Source organism: Frieseomelitta varia, unplaced genomic scaffold (assembly GCF_011392965.1).
Source record: "Frieseomelitta varia isolate USP_RPSP 00005682 unplaced genomic scaffold, Fvar_1.2 scaffold_190, whole genome shotgun sequence".
In the NCBI taxonomy this organism is placed as follows: Eukaryota; Metazoa; Arthropoda; class Insecta; order Hymenoptera; family Apidae; genus Frieseomelitta; species Frieseomelitta varia.
In genome coordinates, this window is record NW_025109639.1 from 229,258 (window position 1) to 249,863 (window position 20,606).

General features: G+C 30.9%; 5 protein-coding genes across 12 annotated transcripts in view; 3 read left to right on the plus strand and 2 right to left on the minus strand.

Moving 5' to 3' along the window:
- Nucleotides 1–58: 58 nt before the first annotated feature.
- On the minus strand, nucleotides 59–1,734 carry LOC122539071 (protein YIPF6-like). Its single transcript, XM_043673671.1, has 7 exons — nucleotides 1,594–1,734; nucleotides 1,304–1,432; nucleotides 1,140–1,218; nucleotides 1,010–1,052; nucleotides 798–929; nucleotides 429–586; nucleotides 59–346 (listed from the first exon to the last, which is right to left on the minus strand). The coding sequence occupies exons 1-7, from the start codon at nucleotides 1,636–1,638 to the stop codon at nucleotides 231–233; spliced, it is 702 nt and encodes a 233-aa protein (XP_043529606.1). The 5' UTR covers nucleotides 1,639–1,734; the 3' UTR covers nucleotides 59–230.
- Nucleotides 1,735–1,807: 73 nt separating this feature from the next.
- LOC122539070 (coiled-coil domain-containing protein 134-like) lies at nucleotides 1,808–3,557 on the plus strand. Of its 2 annotated transcripts, none has more exons than XM_043673670.1 (4): nucleotides 1,808–1,879; nucleotides 2,508–2,745; nucleotides 2,828–3,197; nucleotides 3,443–3,557. In XM_043673670.1, exons 2-3 carry the CDS (start codon nucleotides 2,526–2,528, stop codon nucleotides 3,172–3,174), a joined length of 567 nt encoding a protein of 188 aa, XP_043529605.1. In that variant the 5' UTR covers nucleotides 1,808–1,879; nucleotides 2,508–2,525; the 3' UTR covers nucleotides 3,175–3,197; nucleotides 3,443–3,557. The 2 variants fall into 2 exon arrangements, with proteins under 2 accessions (XP_043529605.1, XP_043529604.1); XM_043673669.1 differs by lacking the exon at nucleotides 1,808–1,879 and adding an exon at nucleotides 2,154–2,304 and having other exon boundaries at nucleotides 2,536–2,745.
- A 366-nt stretch (nucleotides 3,558–3,923) lies between these two features.
- Nucleotides 3,924–9,287, plus strand: LOC122539068 (chitin deacetylase 1). Its single transcript, XM_043673666.1, has 9 exons — nucleotides 3,924–4,065; nucleotides 7,097–7,215; nucleotides 7,315–7,426; nucleotides 7,498–7,625; nucleotides 7,718–7,923; nucleotides 8,075–8,370; nucleotides 8,454–8,700; nucleotides 8,785–8,976; nucleotides 9,080–9,287. The coding sequence occupies exons 1-9, from the start codon at nucleotides 4,008–4,010 to the stop codon at nucleotides 9,180–9,182; spliced, it is 1,461 nt and encodes a 486-aa protein (XP_043529601.1). The 5' UTR covers nucleotides 3,924–4,007; the 3' UTR covers nucleotides 9,183–9,287.
- LOC122539076 (NADH dehydrogenase [ubiquinone] 1 subunit C2) lies at nucleotides 4,366–11,759 on the minus strand. Of its 7 annotated transcripts, none has more exons than XR_006308978.1 (5): nucleotides 11,406–11,759; nucleotides 10,742–10,940; nucleotides 10,085–10,228; nucleotides 6,628–6,810; nucleotides 4,366–6,069 (listed from the first exon to the last, which is right to left on the minus strand). XR_006308978.1 is itself a non-coding variant. In XM_043673680.1 (5 exons), exons 3-5 carry the CDS (start codon nucleotides 10,914–10,916, stop codon nucleotides 9,948–9,950), a joined length of 369 nt encoding a protein of 122 aa, XP_043529615.1. In that variant the 5' UTR covers nucleotides 10,917–10,940; nucleotides 11,406–11,551; nucleotides 11,614–11,759; the 3' UTR covers nucleotides 9,866–9,947. The 7 variants fall into 7 exon arrangements, 5 of the variants coding, with proteins under 5 accessions (XP_043529615.1, XP_043529614.1, XP_043529617.1 ...); XR_006308977.1 differs by having other exon boundaries at nucleotides 4,366–6,202; XM_043673680.1 differs by lacking the exons at nucleotides 4,366–6,069; nucleotides 6,628–6,810 and adding an exon at nucleotides 9,866–9,997 and having other exon boundaries at nucleotides 11,406–11,551; nucleotides 11,614–11,759.
- Nucleotides 11,760–12,656: 897 nt separating this feature from the next.
- Nucleotides 12,657–20,606, plus strand: part of LOC122539073 (tumor necrosis factor receptor superfamily member 4-like) — a 31,682-nt gene continuing 23,732 nt past the window's right edge. The window contains exons 1-2 of the mRNA XM_043673675.1: nucleotides 12,657–12,669; nucleotides 16,479–16,824. Coding sequence (XP_043529610.1) covers nucleotides 16,759–16,824 — 66 coding nt within the window. The 5' untranslated portion in view covers nucleotides 12,657–12,669; nucleotides 16,479–16,758. The remainder of the gene's footprint in view (nucleotides 12,670–16,478; nucleotides 16,825–20,606) is intronic.

Sequence of the window (20,606 nt, forward strand, 5' to 3'; positions counted from 1 at the left end):
TATAATTGACATATAAAGTTATGATTTTCTAAAATGTATAATAAATAACATACGCATCTACAGCAATAAATTTTATCTACAATTTCTGACTCGTGACATATGCTTAAATTTAATGAATTTCAAAGTACAATGTAAGCAATGTTTTGCTCAATTTGCAATTTCAGCTTTACTTTGTGCACAAATATGGAACAATGTACAGTCTTCTTATTATAATCAACTTACATTCTGTCTTATGTGGTATGAGATATAACCAACCAGGAAATTACAAAATAGAATAAAAATATTGGATACACAGCTAAAGCTTTCCTCCCTACTGGTTGACTGTCACCGAGAAATGCCATTGATGCTAAAATGTATACAAATCATATTTGCAGGAAAAAGTTTGATGTACAAGTATCTAATGTAAAACTCATCAAAGTTATACTAACCATATGTTGCCCATATGAATCCAATCATAGTAATAATAAATCTTAAACTAAATAAGAAAGTAGTCTGTTCTGCCATTAATATGATTCTGCATAAAATTAGAGCAATGGCAGTTGGCAACAAGCAATATCCTAAGACACAAATACTTTGGAAGAAAGATCTACAACAAACATATTATCTTTTAAATATAACAAATAAAATGCAAAATTCTTGTATCATTTATTTCTTATATTTTAGATTTATAAAAAATTTATAATAATTAGTTACTAAAGTTTTTTGATGATAAGTTTACATACATAAAAATCATGCAGCATACCGCTATAATTTTCGATACTAGGATTAAATATTAAATTTTTCTGCCAACTACTTACATGTTGCCACCTAATAATTTGGAGTTCAAAGTAACAACCATAGATCCAATCCATACAATAACAAAAACTTCTGCAAACTCTGGTCCCCCATCATTAAAATTATTCGCTGTATCAGAAGAACCTTGTAATATCCTGAAATAACAACAAAATATTTATAACCATAATTATAAGGTAAACAGCATTTGAAATATTGTGGAAAATATTAAATTTACATTGCCATGAATGTACATAATACTAGTGGTCCCCATAGATCCCCTAGAATTAAAGATATTTTTGGTATTGAAAATATAAATTATGAGTATAATTTATAATTTATAATATTAAGGTATCTTAGTAACATACACTCCTTTAATAAGCTCTTCTTTTCTTTTGGATATAAAACATGATAAAATTTTTTGCCCACTGCTCGTACATCCCTGAGCTATAATATAAAATATAATAATATAGTAATATAATGTTTTTAAACATACCCAATATTTTTATATACAAAATATTTATAAACTCACAATCGTATCTCTGATTGGTTCATCCAAAGTATTAAATTCAGGTTCTCCAAGATTTGATTTTTGTTTGCCTCCCACTGTCAGCTCACCTTCAATATTCTGAGGGTCAGCATATTCCATCGTAACTTTGAACTATAAATACAAATTTGAGATTAATATTATATTACATTTATCATAAAAACGTTTATATGTTATTATTTTACTTATTAACTTTTACTGAAAAGATATTACTATGTAAATTAAAAAATAAATAAATAAATGTAAATAAAAACATTTTTAACATAATTACATACATCAAATTTTGCATCATCTGTCGCTGCCATATTTGTTGTAGACATTAAACTTGAATTATGAAATCATTAAATCAGGATTTTAAATGAAAATATCTTCATATCATATCAAATTGTCATGTCACATACACGTAACATGAAAATCTTTGTCTAATGTTATTTTAATAATTTAAGTGATCTGCTGTTGTACGTGCAGAAAGATCTCCCAATGCGATTTAACACTTCTCATGAACAGTGTTAGTAAAAGATTCTAAAAAGATATATACGCGTCATGATATAAATTGTTCACGTGAGTACAATGCAACTGCGAATCTTTTAATCATTCGTGAAGGAAATTGACACTAACGTTGATGCATTCGATATACGAAAGTTAGTAGATGGCAGTATTATTGTTATGTCGCGTTTGTAAACTTGTAGCTTCACTTTGTCGATTGAATGTTGGTTAAAATCGTACAATTTTTCCTGGAAAAGCATAAAGATCGTGGATACTTAACGACTCTTCTCTATACGAGTGTTTTATCAGCACATTATTTTATATTTTAAATAGGTTTTCGCCCGACAAAATGCCACGCGTTCTGTTTTATATTGTAATCGTGTCAATGTTGACATGTACTGCGCATGGACAGTATATTTCTCCGACCGTCGAAAATTATCAAATCAACGAGAAGCCGCGAAATAATGATTCATTTAAAATTCAAGTCTACGAAGAATTATGTATCCATTCGAAATATAACTATAAATTAAATTAAAAAAAAGCAATTGTATCCTTTTGAGTATATGATATGTTGCTGGTTTTATATCTATTTGAATATACAACATATAAAATAGGCGCTGAAGAAATTAATATTAATATTTATTTATATTAATTGATATTATATAGATAATACTGTATCAATCATTATTTATATATTATTCTGTGACTCATCTTAACCGAAATGTTATTAGTCAAAAAATCATTTGAACATCAACGCAAGGAACATACCGAAGCGATTAAACGTCTTCAAAAAATAGATAGCTACGAACGTTTGTATAAGATGATTATAGTCCTTGGTGAAAAAATGATTGATGTGATCGAGACAAGTAAATCATTAATCGAAAGTGGAGGTTTCAATCCAGATAATAGATCGTTGCCACAGAATGTTACCGTACAAAGTGGTAATTGTTTTATTATTAATATAATTTTCCTTTTCTTTTTTTTTTTAAGCAAGTTCTTATAAATCATATATTTTGTTCCAAGCAATATCTACTACGTTAGAAAACACGGCATTCTTTGGAGACATTCTTCTTCATTTTCCTCATATTGTTCATCGTGTACTTAAGACGCAACAAAAATGGAATCCGATCATAAATTGGTCGTTCAATTTTACTTATCGAGCAAAATATCTGTTAGACTCGGAAACTGTTACTAAAATTCATTTAGCATCTCAGGAATTAAACATCATAAAACGCGAAGAGGGATATTTCAATCCTTATTGGCAACCTACCGAGTCTCAAAGAAGAGATAATGAAAAAACAACAAAAAAGAACTCGGCAAAGAAAGAAAAACAAAAGAGGAAACCACAAATGGTCAAGATTGAATTCTGAATATTTTTATGCTTTTCATACGTGTACGTACATTAATGAAATATATTTCTATATATCTTAGAGGTATCTAATTGAGTTTCAATATTAGATAATTTTAAATAATGAAATAGTATAACATATTTTTCTATGCATGCATATATGCATAGAAATTGACATTAATATATATAATGATTATTCTTAATAAATATGAATGTTCTTTTATATCTTTATTCTATCTTTTAACATAAACAATTGATAGTTTGGATTAAATTAAAATTTTATTTTTCAGGAATAAGAGAACAAATTATACAAAGATTCTGTGAAAATATAAACCAGTTTGGCAATCCTTTAAATCTTCAATTTTATTACTGAATGGTCTACACTGAAAAAACTAATAAATTATTTTTAAAAAACGAGGGAGACAAGAAACGAAGGAACTTCGCCTTTATCGTGAAATCAGGAATTGTTCGAAAAATTCCTGAATGTCGTCAAAAATTCAGGCTTTCAGCAGGATTTACGCGGAACCACTGTCTCGGCTCTAATGCGAATAAAAGTGAAGATTTCTCGGGCGATCGAGATGGTGGTAGAAAGTGGTCAGCCAATGAGCTAAGAATGGTTCCTACCGTTCAGTTCCCAACTCCTGTAGTCCATGGCAGACACCATTGCTGGTAAACCTTGGCTAACAGTACCGTGACACTTCTTTCTTTCAGTGATTCGTTGACTACGAGTATGTTCGTGCATCACGAGCCAACAAACTGAAGATTATCTTTGTACATTTACCTTTACGGGTGTAAATGCTGTGTAAATTTAATCAAATTGTAACGGGAATTAGAAAAAACGATTTTTCGTGAAGGATGACGTCGGAAAGGAGTCGATTGCTGCTGTGTGTCGTCGTGTTCATCGTTGTCGCAGGTAGGAAGACACAGCTGCTCATTCTGAAGAGAGATCAAACCCGTTGGGCGATGTAAAACTCCTGGCTCCTCCTCCTCCTGGCTTCTCCATCGCTATCTTTCAACGTTTACAGAGAAATTTGATGAAATTTCGAAATTTGTCGTTTACGATTATTCAACGTAGAAAGTTACTCGTCACTCGTAAATAGCACATGTTTTTACTCGTTAAGCAGATATTTAGATGGATCTTTTTGAGTTATGATCGATTTTATGGAAAAGGCTTGATTCTATTTTTATCTGACAGTAAGTTTTTTTATGTTCGTTTAGCTCTTCAGTTGATAAATGAAATGTTCTTTCCGAGTTGAAGCTTTGATTATCTATATACATCTTTTAATTCTTTTTCTTTTGTGTTGAAAAATATGGTAATAATTTAAGATTTTTATTATTTTGTTCGTCGTCAACTCTATTAAATACTTTGCACTTAGATATAATCAATCAAATAGCAGTTTAGATTTATTAGAAATGTAGGTGGAAGAATGACCTTCTGTGGACATTCTCTCAATAATTTGCAACTGCTCCGTAAATAACCTTATTGAATGAAAGTTGCAATTCTCTTTCTCTCCCCCTCTTTCTTTAATAATTATTTAACAGTATGTTAATTAAGAAAATAAGTAGATCGTGATATAACATTGCAAGCTGATCGATTAATTCTTCTGCTAATCGAATGCAAGAAACATCAAAGGATGTGCCTTGACCCATTGACTCAAACAATATCTTGTTGTTAATAAATTGTACCTCTAATGCAATACTTAAGATCAATAAATCGAATAAAATTACACATGAAAATACTGTATATTCAAGGATCAACCATCGACAGACTGTGATCTAATAGAAATTTCAATGATTTCTTATTACATCTGGTACCTCAGAATTTTTTAAAATTGCCCCAACAAAAGATTAAAAATATACACTACACCATAAAATTTCGTTAGAAGTTCTGGAATACTGTGCACGATAATACATCACTACGTTAAATACTTCGATTTTTTTTTTTTATTAATTCGTAGAAAATGAACTAAAATTTTACAATACATACATACACATTAAAAATGGTAAAATATTGAATTTGCCCGCCAGAGAATTTAGAAGAGTTTTCTTTTAAGAATTCGTGAAACGCGCGTCCACTGTGAAAATAAAGATCTCCACGATAAACAAGATTCTTCCATGAAACGTTGGAAGTTCCTTGCATTGTTATAGTGCGTGTCGTAAGTAAAGTTGACACGGATAAAAAGTAAGGAGTCGGAGGAAGCGAAGAACCAGCCGACATGCCGATACGAGAGAAGCGCCGTTAAATGAGGTTCCTGGTCGGTGGTTTCACTGCTGTTTACATAAGTTTCGATGTTTACGTATATGGTGTATCGTATGCTCAAGTCTGAATGCGTGTACCATGGAAATGTTGCACCTGAACGATTTACCACAACGTCATTGCCAGAGCAGTACCTTCACTTTTCACTTCGCTGCTAAACCGATCTTTTTGGCATATGTGCACATGCGAGACTTGCTCCAATAACAAACAACTCTACCGATTAATAAATTCTTGTACGTGTGTTTAATTAATACGAATTATACGAAAATATTTCAAACGAAAGTTTATTAGTAGTAAATGAAAAATCTAGTACGATATGAAATAGTATTTTATATTCGTAAAAAATCGAAATCATTTTGCGTTTTTTAAATGGTACTTTGTATGGTCAAACCTTGTTGCTATGAAATTGTTTTAAAAATTTTTTATATTGTAAACGAAACAATGCGTGTTTCACGGTTACAGGTATTATAAAATTGTAGCGAAGTACGTATCTTCCTGGAATACCACTTTCTCCTGACAATCTATCTGTACAAGATTTCAACGTGTTCGAGTCCGAATCTTCTCTCGTCGAATTAAATGTCCAGTTATGCGTGATTTCCACGTTTGTTGGTTCAATCATGGCCGCGTGTGTACTTTTTCTTTCACTTTGAATCCGACTTTCTGAGTTGCACAATTCACGTTTTCAGTATAAATGAGAATTTTTCTTGAATTTTTATTGTAAGATAAAAGATAAACTTTGCGACGTATTTTAGATTAACAAATCTCGAAAAAATTACAAATTCGAAAATGCTTTCTAGAGATAATAAAATTAAAATTATTATTAAAATTAGTAGGTTCAACTTTTTTTCTGTCTGTATTTCGTATAAAAAATATTTCAATAAAATCCTATCCAAAGGCTATAGTTTGTATATTTTAGAACAACCATTTAACACATCATCAAATGGAGAAAGAATTCCGATTGCTATTCTTGATATCCTTGAAGTGATATGTATTTAAATGAAAGAAGTTGAATATTTATTCAGCGCAAAAAATGCATTAGAAAACATATGAAATTTTGTTACACTGATAAAGAATAAATACTTTATATTATATAAGATGATTATCATTTTGAAAATTTTAAGATTTGCGATATATTGTTACCAATGCGTGTAAGTCAGTGTTAAACCTTGATCTTGCCACTGGCACACGTAATGTAATATAAGTAACATATATACTTACAATTTAATATCTTCATTTAGTTTAATATCTTTATTTTCTTGAAAATATGTATTTCTCTTTCTGGCTTTGCTTATACTCCACATGTATATTTCTTAAATTGTTCGTTTGAAAAAATATTTCAGATAGAATTGACTATATTTCACGTGGAGCATTACATAATGGACATCTTTATGAAAAGTATCTCTGAAATTTTTAAATTTTCGTTTATCTTACATAAAATTATAAACCATTTAATTTATTAATATTGAACCTTACGAAGTAGTAAATGTATATTTATTATTTATTACAGGTAAATTTTTCTAATAAAGAGAAATTCTTAGAATAAAGCGAATAATCATAAATAATTTTGAAAAGATAAATGCACTGATGTATTTTGATCAATCGAGATTTTAATTCTTTCAATTTCAAAAATATTAATTTTTTTCTATATTTTTATATGTCTAATTATTTTAATCTTTTCATTTTATAGTTCACGGGCAGAAAAATGCTAAAAAAGAGGAAGAAAGAAAAGATGAAGAATTCAAATGCCCTGAAGGTCAAGGTAATGGCAATTTTGCAGACCCAGCTACATGTAGAAGATTTTACCAGGTATTTTACATTGAAATTTAATAATTTAATAATAAATATATGTTGTTAATAATAAAATGTGATACAAACAATTTTCATTTTTATATATGATTTCAACAGTGTGTCGACGGCTATCCATATTTAAATAGGTGTCCATCAGGACTACATTTTGACGATATTAGTAAATTTTGTACTTTTAAGAATGAAGCACGTTGTGGACCTATTGCCACAAGTGAGTATTTTATTTTTAATAACAATAAATTAAATTATATTTTTTATTAATTTTATATTTATATTTTATAGCTCCACCACCTATTACTGAACCACCAACTGATTTAGCAGAAAAATGTGACTTTGCTAACTGTCAGTTACCTTATTGTTTCTGTTCAAGAGATGGTACAATAATTCCTGGTGGTCTCCATCCAGAAGAAGTATATATTTTTCTTTTGTCATACATACGCACATAAACACTCACAAAAATTACTTTTAACAATATCTTTCACATAGTTTTCCTAAATTTCAGACACCACAAATGATAATAATGACATTTGATGGAGCAATAAATCACAATAACTTTGATCATTATCAAAAAATATTTGCCACTGATCGATTAAATCCAAATAACTGTCCTTTGAAAGGCACATTCTTTATTTCTCATGAATATTGTAATTATAATATGGTGCAAAGTTTAGCACACGATGGACATGAAATTGCTACTGAAACTATATCGTAAGTATTTCTAATTTTTTCACTTAAAAGACAATCCTTATACAATGTTTCTTCAAGTTAACAAATCAAAACTATTAAATTATTTTTTAAAAAATTATAAAAAAAAATTTTTAGAGTAAATTGATACTTATGTATATGATCTGTTATTTAGATTACAGAAAGGACTAGAAGATAAAGGATATGAAGAATGGGTTGGAGAAATGATAGGAATGCGAGAAATACTTAAACACTTTAGTAATATCTCAATAAGTGAAATTGTGGGCATGAGAGCTCCATATCTAAAACCAGGTCGAAATACTCAGTACAAAGTACTGGAAGATTTTGGATACATATATGATAGCAGTATTGGAATTTCTCCATTAAAAGTACCAATTTGGCCATATACTCTTGATTATAAAATTCCACATGAATGTAAAGCAGGCACATGTCCTACTAAATCATTTCCAGGTAATAGAGTATTTTATGTATGTTATCATGTAAAATATAAGGTATGAACTGTAAAAGAAAAAAAATATTCTGTTTGTTTTTAGGAGTATGGGAATTACCATTGAATGCACATTATGTTGAAAGCTACGAAGGAGGACATTGTCCTTACTTGGATCAATGTGTCCTTCATAATCATGACCCTGAAGAAGTTTTTGAATGGTTGCAAGAAGATTTTAACCGTTACTATGAGCAAAACAGAGCACCATATATGATGCCTTTTCATACTAACTGGTTCCAAATAAAAGAACTTGAACGTGGATTGTCAAAATTTCTTGATTGGGCAGTAACATTGTAAACAAGAAATAGTCTATGCATCATATGAATTTTTACATTCCATATCACTTTTGTAAACTATTAAAATAATTATATTTGCAGACCTGATGTATATTTCGTAACAGCTACTCAAGCACTTACATGGATAACTGATCCAAAACCAATAAAATCTCTGAATAATTTTGAAGGGTGGTCTTGTAAAAAGAAAGAAAATCTTCCTGAGCCACCATGTAATAATCCAAATAAATGTGCTTTAGACTTCAAACCTACGGAATCGAATTTTACTACAACAAGGTAAATATCTATATAGCTATATAGATGAACAACGCATAATAAATTTACCTTGAAGATATATCTAACACTTTGAAACATAAAATAATAACAAATATATTCATAGGTATTTAGAAACATGCAGGGAGTGTCCTAATAAGTATCCCTGGTTAGGAGATTCAAAAGGAACTGGACTATATAATGATAATTATAATCCTGAAAAGAAATAAAAGTGTTTAAACTTAGAATGATAATTAGAAAGAATTCAATTAATTCTTTTTGTTGTTGTTTATATAAATAACATGTATAATAAATATAAATTTTTTTAACTTGAATGCAGTTCAAGATAATATATTCATCAAAATGAAAAATATATTAAGAGCAAAATAAATAATATAAGTTTTCACAAAATTCGAGAATATTAATAATAATAATAATAAAATGTATTTATAAAATAAATATATGATAGAACTGCAAATTAAATAATTTTTCAAATTATAAAGCTATTTCATTAATTTCAATTAAATTTTTATACAATATGTAATTTATTTCTGTTTTCATTTATGTGTTTATTTTTAATATACAAATTGCATGTAACACAAGTCTGCGTTTCATTTTTTTTTACTCTGTTTAACTATAAGTAATACTTTATTGAATATATTAAATTTGTTTTGCCTTGCATAAAGTATAAAAGAGCTGTAAATTTTTATTAAAATAAAAATTATATTTCATTTTAATGATGATACTTATTTGTTTATTGTCATTTAGAAGACTCTTGTCTGTAAAAATCATAAATTAAGTTACAAATAGAAAAAAAAGTTTGTTCACTACTTTTTATAGTTTAAAAAAATTCATGCAATAACATTTCGTAATAAATTTTGTATGATTAAAGTAAACATAAAAGAAAAGTAAATATGATATGTGATACATCATGTATTTTATTCTTTATTCTTTAACAATATAAATTAACTATTTTGTAAGCAGATTTCAATCCTTTAACGGATTGGACACCATGGTCTCAAGATATCTGCATACTTTCTGTTTTCTAAAATATTAAATATACATTCTCATCAACAGTGATCTTTAATTTAAAATCAAATATTTTATAATAAATATATTAATGATACTATACCTGGTTCAGGAAAATGTTCTGGATGACGCATTATATAATCTCTCATCATTGCATGTTTTCTTGCAAATTGTAACTCAGCGGACCACTGTAACCAATATGAAGCAACACCCAAGCTTATGGCTGATATTACCATGTATAGTTTATCTATGAATTGAATATTCACACTTTAATATTAATCATCTGCGTCAATATTAGCTATATGATATATAGGAAAAAATTAGCCATGAAATAATAATAAAAACAATTTATTATTATGGTACGTTAAGAATTAAAAAAATATCATTTTAACCTTTTATATGTATATATGTATACAAATATAATGTATAAATATAATAAATAATCAAAACTTTTATATAAAATTTCAACTTGATACTAATGTTAGATAGTATATACTGCATTATCAAGGTTGTTCATAAAAAAGAAATTATATAAAAAAAAAGATCAAAATGTTTTGATTAAAATATGTCTTTATATCTCATTTTTGACACAATACCAAAATAAATAAAATGTAATAACAAAAATATGTATAATGTATATATACAAATGAAAATTGTTTACTATCATTCCGAAATATAGTAGAGAATGGTCTTTGAAATAACTGAATAATAATTATTACTAGGTTAGTTATTTCTAAAATAATATAATTTATCAACTTACTGCAAAATATGGGTTTGGATGTAACATAATTATAAGTTGTTACACCAAGTGGTCCACATATCATAGCAGGTGGTACTGTATAATATTTTAGAATACTATTTGATTGATCGACAGGTGTAGGTTCAAGAATATCAAGTGCCCATTGAGCAGGAAACTTTTCTTCTTTTTCTTCCATTTATTTGATTTTTAATCCTTATCACTAAAAAAATAACGTTAATCCTATTATTGTTTAATTCTGAAACTTTTGATATTATTTAATGCAATTACTAATCTTTATTAGAAGTAATATAAAATACAAAAGAAAAATTGAATATCTTAATTTTTGTAATAAAAATTCTTATAGTTGTCTGTGACCTCACTTAAGGACGTAATTTATGTAAATATCACAAATGATCATACAAACTGTAATCATAAAAGTAATTATATATACTTTTATGATTACACTTTTAAACTTGTGATACTTTTAAGTTTTAACATTATACGCAATTTCACTATTTTCATCATATGTATATTTTTGCGCATGTGCAATGTCACGATCACGTAACATGCTATTGTCACACAGGAGAAACTGTATCTATATTTTACTTTTACAGAAAATATATTTTACATAGAATCATTGACTAGTACCACAATACTTCATAGATGAATGTATTTCAATATCTACCGCTACTGATTAATGTTTCACAACACAGAACTTTCGATTGTGAGTGAATTCAGTTGTTTTCCTCATCAACACTTTATCAACCGGTTAGTCGTGATATATTCACACTATGGTTTATTATTAAATATTGTACATATAATATTTTCGTACTGTAAATACAATATTTTCGTTAGTTTACTGAATTGTGTTAACTTGATCGTCTAATCCAGACCTGTCGAACTTCTTCCCCTGCACGAGCCACACGGAGTCTGACTTTCGATGAGCCGATTCCCCCTCTTCCTTTCTTTTCCATGCGCTACACAATCCCCACTCTCATTTATCGAGCCTGCCACTATAATCGGTGAAACTAACACATATGAAATGTGACTGTAAGAGCAGTGTGCAGCAATTAAATTGAAGTGTGAGAGAGAAGTCGTGTGATGTAGTGGGGTTCCAGAAGAGATGAACGATAGATAAAAGTAAATGTGGAGGGGCCTCTTCCCCTATGACTCTCAAAGAGAGGCACGAATGCCAATTCGACAGGAATGTATCATGTGCTGCCATGTATCCCATATTGTTAGAACTTATTGTTAATTTAATTTATTTCCATCCAATAGATAGCAGTATATGGCGCATTTTTTAATACTCTAGGTGGCAGCACCTCCGTAGGAGGTGCCATTATTGCTCAAGAAGAGCGATAATGTGCGATAAGGACAAATATGTGTCACGTGACAGAAAAATCGATTAAATTGGAATCGATCAAATTGAATCGTTGAAAATTTTGAACAGTAAGTTAGAGCAAAAAATTATTTCTTTGAATAAATCGCATCTGTATAACGAAGTGAAATATCTACGATAATTCTATCTTCGAAGTGAAATTGAGAATTTAGATTGACGCTGTCCAACGTTGAAACCGAAGACCGAAACTGAAAACTAAAGATCTAAAATTGAAGATTAGAACTAGGACTTAGAACTAGGACTTAAAATTAAAGACACGACATACGACTAAGATTTACGATTAAAAACACGACTTACATAAAATTAAGACTCAAAATTAAGGGTTACAACCAAAGACACGACTTAAAACTAAGACTTAAGACTCAATTTACAATGTCCGAAAACTAAAACGCGTGCATCTCACGTCATCAATGAAACTTAAAACTAAAACGTACGCACTCCACCGTCCATCGGTGAAACTTAAAACTAAAACGCCCGTTGTTCGACGATGCTTAAAACTAACTTAATCTATAATGTTCGAAACTAAAATTAAACCGCACGCATCGCAGTAGTTCATCGCAGTAGCTTGGTATCATTTTCACAAATATTAATCTTTGGAACAAGAAATCAAAAAAATGAATAAACATCAGTTTTTGGAAAATTAAAAAGTGTTTGGAAAATTATGCCACTTACCAGCCGTCTAACCACGAGGAGGTGACTACGTTAGTAGCCCCCTAGCTTTAACTGTAATTTTTATATTTTTTTACAGACACTGAAACTACATTTGCATAGTTAGTTTTTAACTTATAACTCTGTTGACATATACTAAATGCTAATTTATATGTTATAGTCAAAAATTAAGTTGGTCCTCTCTTAAGAATAAGAAAACGTTCACGTTCAATTCAATAAATAATTTGCGGTGGATATGTAACAACATTGTTCATATTTTCTGATTTCTATTACTACTGTTGTGGTGCAAAACTTGTTTAAATCGATATGGTATGCTATGATATGAAAATGGTAAGAGGTTCAGATGACTTCCAAAAATAGGATAAGAAAAAGCATTCTATCCTAGTCTATCCTAGTTAATCAATGGTGACAAAAATGTACTGGATGTCACGTCTATCCTGTACCTCGTCTGTGCTTGTAACACGAGCAGAGTTGACTAGGTAAGAAGCCTGGTTCAATGCACGAGGGCGCAATACGAAGGATCGTTAATTATTCGACATTGCAGCTACAGAGCTGGTCCGCGCTCGCCTGCAATTAGCCCGAGGTCTTAATTATAAATTGAAACGACCCCACGGCTCCTCGAATCAAAATGTTAATTTATGTAATCGTTTACGGTACCGTGCACGAGGAAAAAGGGCCAAATTCGATTTCTCGTTTTCGATTTGTTTAGCTTGCTTCCTTCAGAGAGATTATTTCTTGTTCGATATTCGATAGATAGAAGTATCGTGTTTATCTTTCCGCCATGAAAGCTAAATTAGTGTAAGTATTTACACTTGTTACGCCTCTGTAACATTGTAAATACGTAACATTGTAAATATCTTGTATTAAATAACTATTCTATAAAAATTTTCTTTTAAAATTGAGTTTTTCTTTAAGTTAAACATAATAACAATTTTAAACTATTCTATTTAACCATGATATGAACATTTTTGTCTTATTTTTCATTCATAATATAGTAAGTACATGTCAATTTTTCTCACAAAATATGAATAAAATGAGTTTCTACAAATAATAATTTTTACGACTCTACTTTTATTTCTATATTTCTCGTTATAAGATAAATATTAAAATATTTTCTCAATTACGAGGACTATCTCATATTTTTTACGATATTTCGAACGAGGTGTAACAATAACTGGAACAATGGATAATTGATATAATACGATATATTGCGACTGTACAATATGGTGAGGCGTTATTTATGTATGGGAAGTATTCGGTCTGTAGGATCAATTCAGGTCGTAAAATTAACATTTGAAGAATCTTTTGTAATCTTTGCTTTACAGTCTCTCGTCTTTTTTACTTATTACTTTATCTAACTGCTAATTAATTAATTATTTATATTCATTCTCCTATATAAGTATTTATTAACTTTTGATCGATTCCATATAATCTTGAATATAGGAAGGCCTAAATACAATCAGTGTAAGTCAGTTTTTATTGCAAACAATTTACAAGTCATTTTTGTCTTATTTTTCATTCATGGAAAAGTATTTACATTGGTTGGCTCTCTTCGTATAGCAATAAATCTTTTAAAGAGTTCTCAATTCATTCTTTTATCAAAGACGAAATGATTCGATTCATTCGTTGCTACGCTAAGAATCGTCACGAACGCCGGCTGTCGCGCAAGCAGATTGCAAGCACCTGTCCACCAGAAAATATCTACCGCTGGATATTCACGACGATGCTGCCACAGCAGAAGGTTTGTCAGCTGCTACCGCAGCTGAGAGGTAAGCGATCATCTTTGCTCGAGATGACGATATACAAATCAACGAGTTCACTTTCGATCATTCACGTGGACCGTGCCCATTTCCCTCTCAAATTTCGTCATCTGGCTCCACAGATTTTTCAATCTTCCGATATCACTTTGCTAGCTTACATATTTTCTATGGATTATATTTCGTTGTTAGACGGTCGAGCGAGCCCGTCATTGTTTCCTAGCCGGCATGTGTCGATGAAATAAATCAAGGGTAGTTTAAAGGGGAGTCTATTAACCAGCTGACATCTCGTCTTTGTTTTCGTGTCAAAGAATGTTCTAATTAGGAGTTTATTTCCTATCTAATTAATATGATACACGACAGGTGTAGAACAAAGACTGTTACCAGAAACAGGCAGGAGATTATGAAAACATGAATACAAAACTTATGAGAACAGAAAAGATTGCTTCACATTTTACTTTATAATTTTTATAATCATGTTATATTGTCTAAAACCATTAATGGCACAATCATATACATATGCATACATTCCCGCTCTTGTCGCACTTTCTTGGCGCAAAAGTCTTGGAGCACTTTTTATTTTTAATACTCAGTGAGTATTTATTGTGGATAATAAAGTTTCCAAATTTTGTAATACAATTAATATATTAATATATCAATATACCAGTATCAAATATAAAACTTTTGCATGTAGAGAAATGTATAACATTACAAAATAAAGAATAAAACAAAAATGTTTATATCGTGGCTAGTTTTATTCTGCTTTATTCTGCTTCTAACGAAATTCTTTTATTAAAATTTAAGCTAAATCACGAAAGCAAAATTCATGAATAATTTAAGAAAATATTACATTATTTTCAGAGTAAGGTACAACACATTACAGATTATGTGTATATATGATATAAAGTTATGTATGGCGCGTGGCAGCATCAAATATCCAAAATACCTTCTCAAAAATCCAGCAGTTTTTGCCGGGTGGTGGAACGTGCAGGTTGGTTTCACGTTCATTTAGTTGGAAACTTCAATATGGTTCATAGAGTTTGAAGTATTTTATATGCTTTATAGTAAACAACTCGCTACAGTATAACGATGCCTAGATTATTTTGATATAAATAATATCAATCCATTAAAACTAAGCATGAATAAAGATTCGCAATCATTATTGAAAGATCATGAGGTAAGATAGAATACGCATCTGCTGGACATTCTAACCGTCCAAAGATGATAGTTGACAAGTTCAATTAACAGTAGCGATATACACAGATAGTTGACTGATAATGCAAAAAATAATTCTATACGAAAATATAAAATCAAACTTTTCACATAGAAACAGAAGATATTATTTATAAATTCAAGGCATCTCTTTTATATTATTTGTAATATCTCTATCTGTATTTATTATGTCGAGTGATGAACACGGAACTTATCAATACGTGGCTTACCTTCTCTCTCTCTCTCTTTCTCTCTCTCTCTCTCTCTCTTTCTCATTAACATAGATATATCAGTCCCATTCTTCTCAAAAATAATTACATCGATAATATCTCTGAAAAAGGTCAAAATTTTTTTAATTTCATGCTACGTAATTACAAATACGTATAATAATAATAATTTAACTGCACATTTAAGTTGTGCATCCCTACCCTGCAATGTGGAGACGCAATGGTGGGAGGCAGCCACGTGATCGAGCGCGTGTTCAACAATACAGCTGCACTGTTGCTGTTCCCTCAATTCACGCTCAGCCTCCGTGGAAGTCAGGTCTGTGCTTTATTCACTTTCCGCAACTGCAAAGTTCATTAATTTATTAAAAAAAAAAAAAAAAAAATAAGACACAAGTCGATCTCATTAACAAAATTTGTAAAAACAACCTCGTTCTAAGTAACCGAACTTACGCCATAAAACGTCTGCGACAACTGACTTCACTTGCAGAGTTGAGTCGATCGATCGATCGATCGATCGAGGCAGTCGAATCGAACAGCAAGCCAGATCGTATCGCGATCGATAAAACGTTTTATAATTGTGTATCCGGGTCGTGGACCGTGGAAATCAGATTTGCAGCGTCTCGTTCGAAAATAGAACGAAACTCTCTCAAGCCGGTATTCGTGATCGATGTGCACCTGCAAGGAATCGCGTGGGATGCTGTAAGCCGACTGCCGGCTAACGTCGCGGCTATTTCAACGTGAAACGTATCGAGAGGGAACGATAAGCGAAGGAGGATGCTTCCTGCTAGAAGATTAATCGTTGCCGTGTTTGGTGTTTGCTTGTTGACCGCTCTTCTAGAGGTAAGTAAACGGTTGAGGTCATAAAGTATACTTAAAGAGGCCCCATCGTGAGATTTTCAAAGGCTATGATCTTTCTCTTATTTTTTTTTTCTTTCGTAACATCGACAGATGTTTAGAACGTTTAAGAGAAACGTTTAGAAAAATTTGGAATAAATTTAGTATACACATACTAACTATATATGTTATATATCATGTAATCAATACATACATGCATATACAATCTTTTGAATACGATTAGTTACAAAATTATACTGCAATTGCATGATACATTACTTAGACAATAATTTTTGTGAAAGTTTAAACATTTCTTGCCATATTCTTTCTTTTGTAATTATTATTTAAATAAACGAGACAAGCTCATTAAATATACAATGAAATCTAAAAACAAGCTAAATTGTCATTTGAAACTGAATTTTTATCATATTTTTCTCAATTCTTTCGTTTTGGCTCGGCGCTTTTCGCTTATTAGTGTTATTTTTCCATCGGTGCTACAGGGATTAATAAAGCAGAGGTATTATTTTCACTACCAAAAGCCAAATAGAAATCTTAATAATAAATTCAAGACAATTATATTTTCTTCGTTACAATTCGTTACAATTTTTAAATTGGTCCGACACATCTGTACAACTCTCTACACTAATGTCACGTATATTTCCGTTTTACGTAGTCGCGATAAGCTGAAAGCTAGATCAATCCCCATAGATAAAGAATCACAGGAAGGAAAAGAATAAATCTCCCCTAATTTGTCTTACAAAACCGAATTAACATTTAATCCGAGTTACCTTAAATTGTATTTAATTGGTCTTGTTAGATGTCACGATTCATTCGTTTACAATATATTTCAAAGTGCATATTTTTTTTTAATATTATCCCTTATGTTTAAAACTTTTAAATGAAAACGAATTGTTTTTTTGGCTGTGGATGATAAATTCATCTCTTTATTGACTATTATATTGAATTTGCGGTTCTCCTTGGTTCTGTACGATCCAAAACGGATATTATATTTCAATAAGTATTATTAAAATATACAACGTGAATCACTTAACTCTGTCATCTCCAATTACCTCGTAATTACCATTTGTTACATTAATATCATTTATAATATATCATTTGTTCTATGAAATAATGTTTCAAACAAAAGTTTTATGTCACTAAGGTTTATGTTACAAAGTTCTTTTAAATTCGAGGTAACAAATATGTAACATTCAATCTCACGATTCAAAAGAAATTTCCAAGAAATTCTCAGTTTGGAGAAAGAAACATCTCGGAAATTAATATCTCATTAATTAGAGATTAAATTTAAGAAATTCATTCGATATCTCAATGTCTCGAGAAAGAGCAAAATAACAAAAAAATTAATTATCACTTCTTCAAATAAGTAAATAAATTACTAATAATTATACTACACAATTTTTTAATATCACACAATAACACGCTTTGCTTGAAACATCTTTTTATACAACAAATTGTTTACGAGTAATTAAAGATAGTAATTTGATGAATTGCCTGCTAGATAATTTTTAAATAATTTTTACCATTCAATATAATTTTACTAATTTTCGTGTATTTCTATACGCGAAGTGAAGGGAACAGTAATTTTATTTAGATAGTATAGATAGCAAATAATTTACGAATAATTTAAGATAGCAAATTTGGGGGTGACTTAAGGTTTAAATTAATTCATTAAAAAAGAAAGGAGAAACAGTGTCCTGTCGTGTTCATTTATCGAAGAAAACCGAACTTACGTTTGTTTCATTCTAAATAGAGTTTCACTTAGTACAGAGGCAGCCAGGACACGATTTACAATCGAAACAGGATGAATTGCGTAAGGAGTACGATCTTGAGCCGTGGAGGAAACGATAATTCCTGACAATTACCGCTGATCGTTGTGTAAATATTTAGAGGGAAATCGATCGATGGTATAGAGGGAAAGCGATATCAAATCCCGGCGGTTTCTCTATCGACCGAATACGAGTCGGTGGATTATCGGTTTCGACAGATAAAAACGCGGTGCTATCTTGGTTTTTGTCTGTACTATCGCAATTTCCTCCGTGCTCGCAGCAATTAGAGGTATTAGGAAAACCGTTTTATCGTAATTAATGAGTTCGAACGACCCGTTCAATTCGCGTCACGTCGCACTATCACTTTTGTAATTCTTCGTAGATAAAATGAAAATAACGTTTGCACGTGAAAATGATACTGAATCAACCAAATTCTTAAGACAGGTATTGCGAAGAGATTGATTTTCGATTCCCAAATAGTATCGTTGGTTTGTTTAATTATTGAAACTTTGAGTATTTTACTTGAATTTTAACAATAAAATGCAATTATATCAGAAATTTAACCATCTATAATGAATTCTACTTTTCATTTTCTACATTTCATTAAATTTTTATCGCTCGACATAGATGATTTCATACTCTTGGATCTAATAAAATAACATGTATATAAATGTTGTAACAAATACAATGGTATGCAAGTATTTTTTTTTTTTAATCATTAGCAGATAGATATATATTTTAGACAATTGGATTTTGGTATTGGCTCTCAAATAATGTCATTGTAATTCACATGAGGCATAGTTTATCGATTTTAAGTTAAAAATTCCAACATTAAATAATTTAAAGCCTTAAATTATTATGGTTGCCGATATCCAGCAACACCAGTTGAGAGTTAAAAGAAGTTTGATATACTGACCTAGTAGCTACAATTGGCACTGATCGATCTTGATGATTTAAGTTACGAAAGAAATTGGTTTTACGCGAGGGAAATCTTGGGAGATTTTTAGAAAAATCTCCGAGCAAGGTGTGCATTTCACCTAGTCACTCGCAAAAGCTTTTGCTTTTCGCGCTTTGAACTCTAGTCTTCGCCGGTGTAACGCGATTTTTCTTCGAAGCCAAACGGGATCACATTGCGTTCTTGGGTTCGTGTCGGGGTTCAATTCTATCTCGATGTCCTCGCATTCTACCGTGCTGTTAAATACTTTAAAACAGACGCGAGAAGAATCGTTCGAGTCACCCGCTAAGAAGCAAAGCCAAAAGATAAAAGAAGAGGAAAGAAACAAAACGGGAAACCGAGCGGGCAATTAATATCGTCTAATTATAAGTTTTCGCCCTCCTCCTATGGGTTAATTATCATCGTTGCAAAAAAAAAAATCATTGGCGATAGATAAAAATCAATTCTCACAGGATACTTGTTAATGATACTCGGAAGGGCGGAAAGCGGGAGACGGGGTTTAACGTCGAAAGAGAGCGAAAGAAAAGAAAAAAGAGAAGCATGGAAGAGAGAGAGAGAGAGAGAGATACAGGAAGCGAACCTTTTATTTCGAGCCTCGCGCGTGTGTACATGCATATATGCATTAGGATTCGGGCCGAAAGGTCGACGTACAACTGGAGAGATAAGATTTGCGAGGGGTGACTCTGGCCGAGTCTGGCTGGAAATACGCGCGCCGGGGAAATTAACGAAAGCTCTCAGAACGGAAAAGGGTTAGAGGTCGGTGGTTCGGGGGGGCGGCGGAAAACGGAAACCGGAACGCGGACACGGAAGAAAGGTGGAAACCGAGTGGAACAACAACAATTGCCCGAGGAACGAAACAAAAGGAGACACGTGGAAACGGAATAAAACATTAAACGAAAAACAATGGAAAAGATCAAAAGACGGGCGAAGAATGAAGCTACGGCCAGGATGTACGCGCCCGATGTAAACAGGGTGCACAAATGGAGCGGCTGAAGGAGACGCTTCTTCCCGTTTTTCTCTCTCTTTTCTTTTTTTTTTTTTTTTTT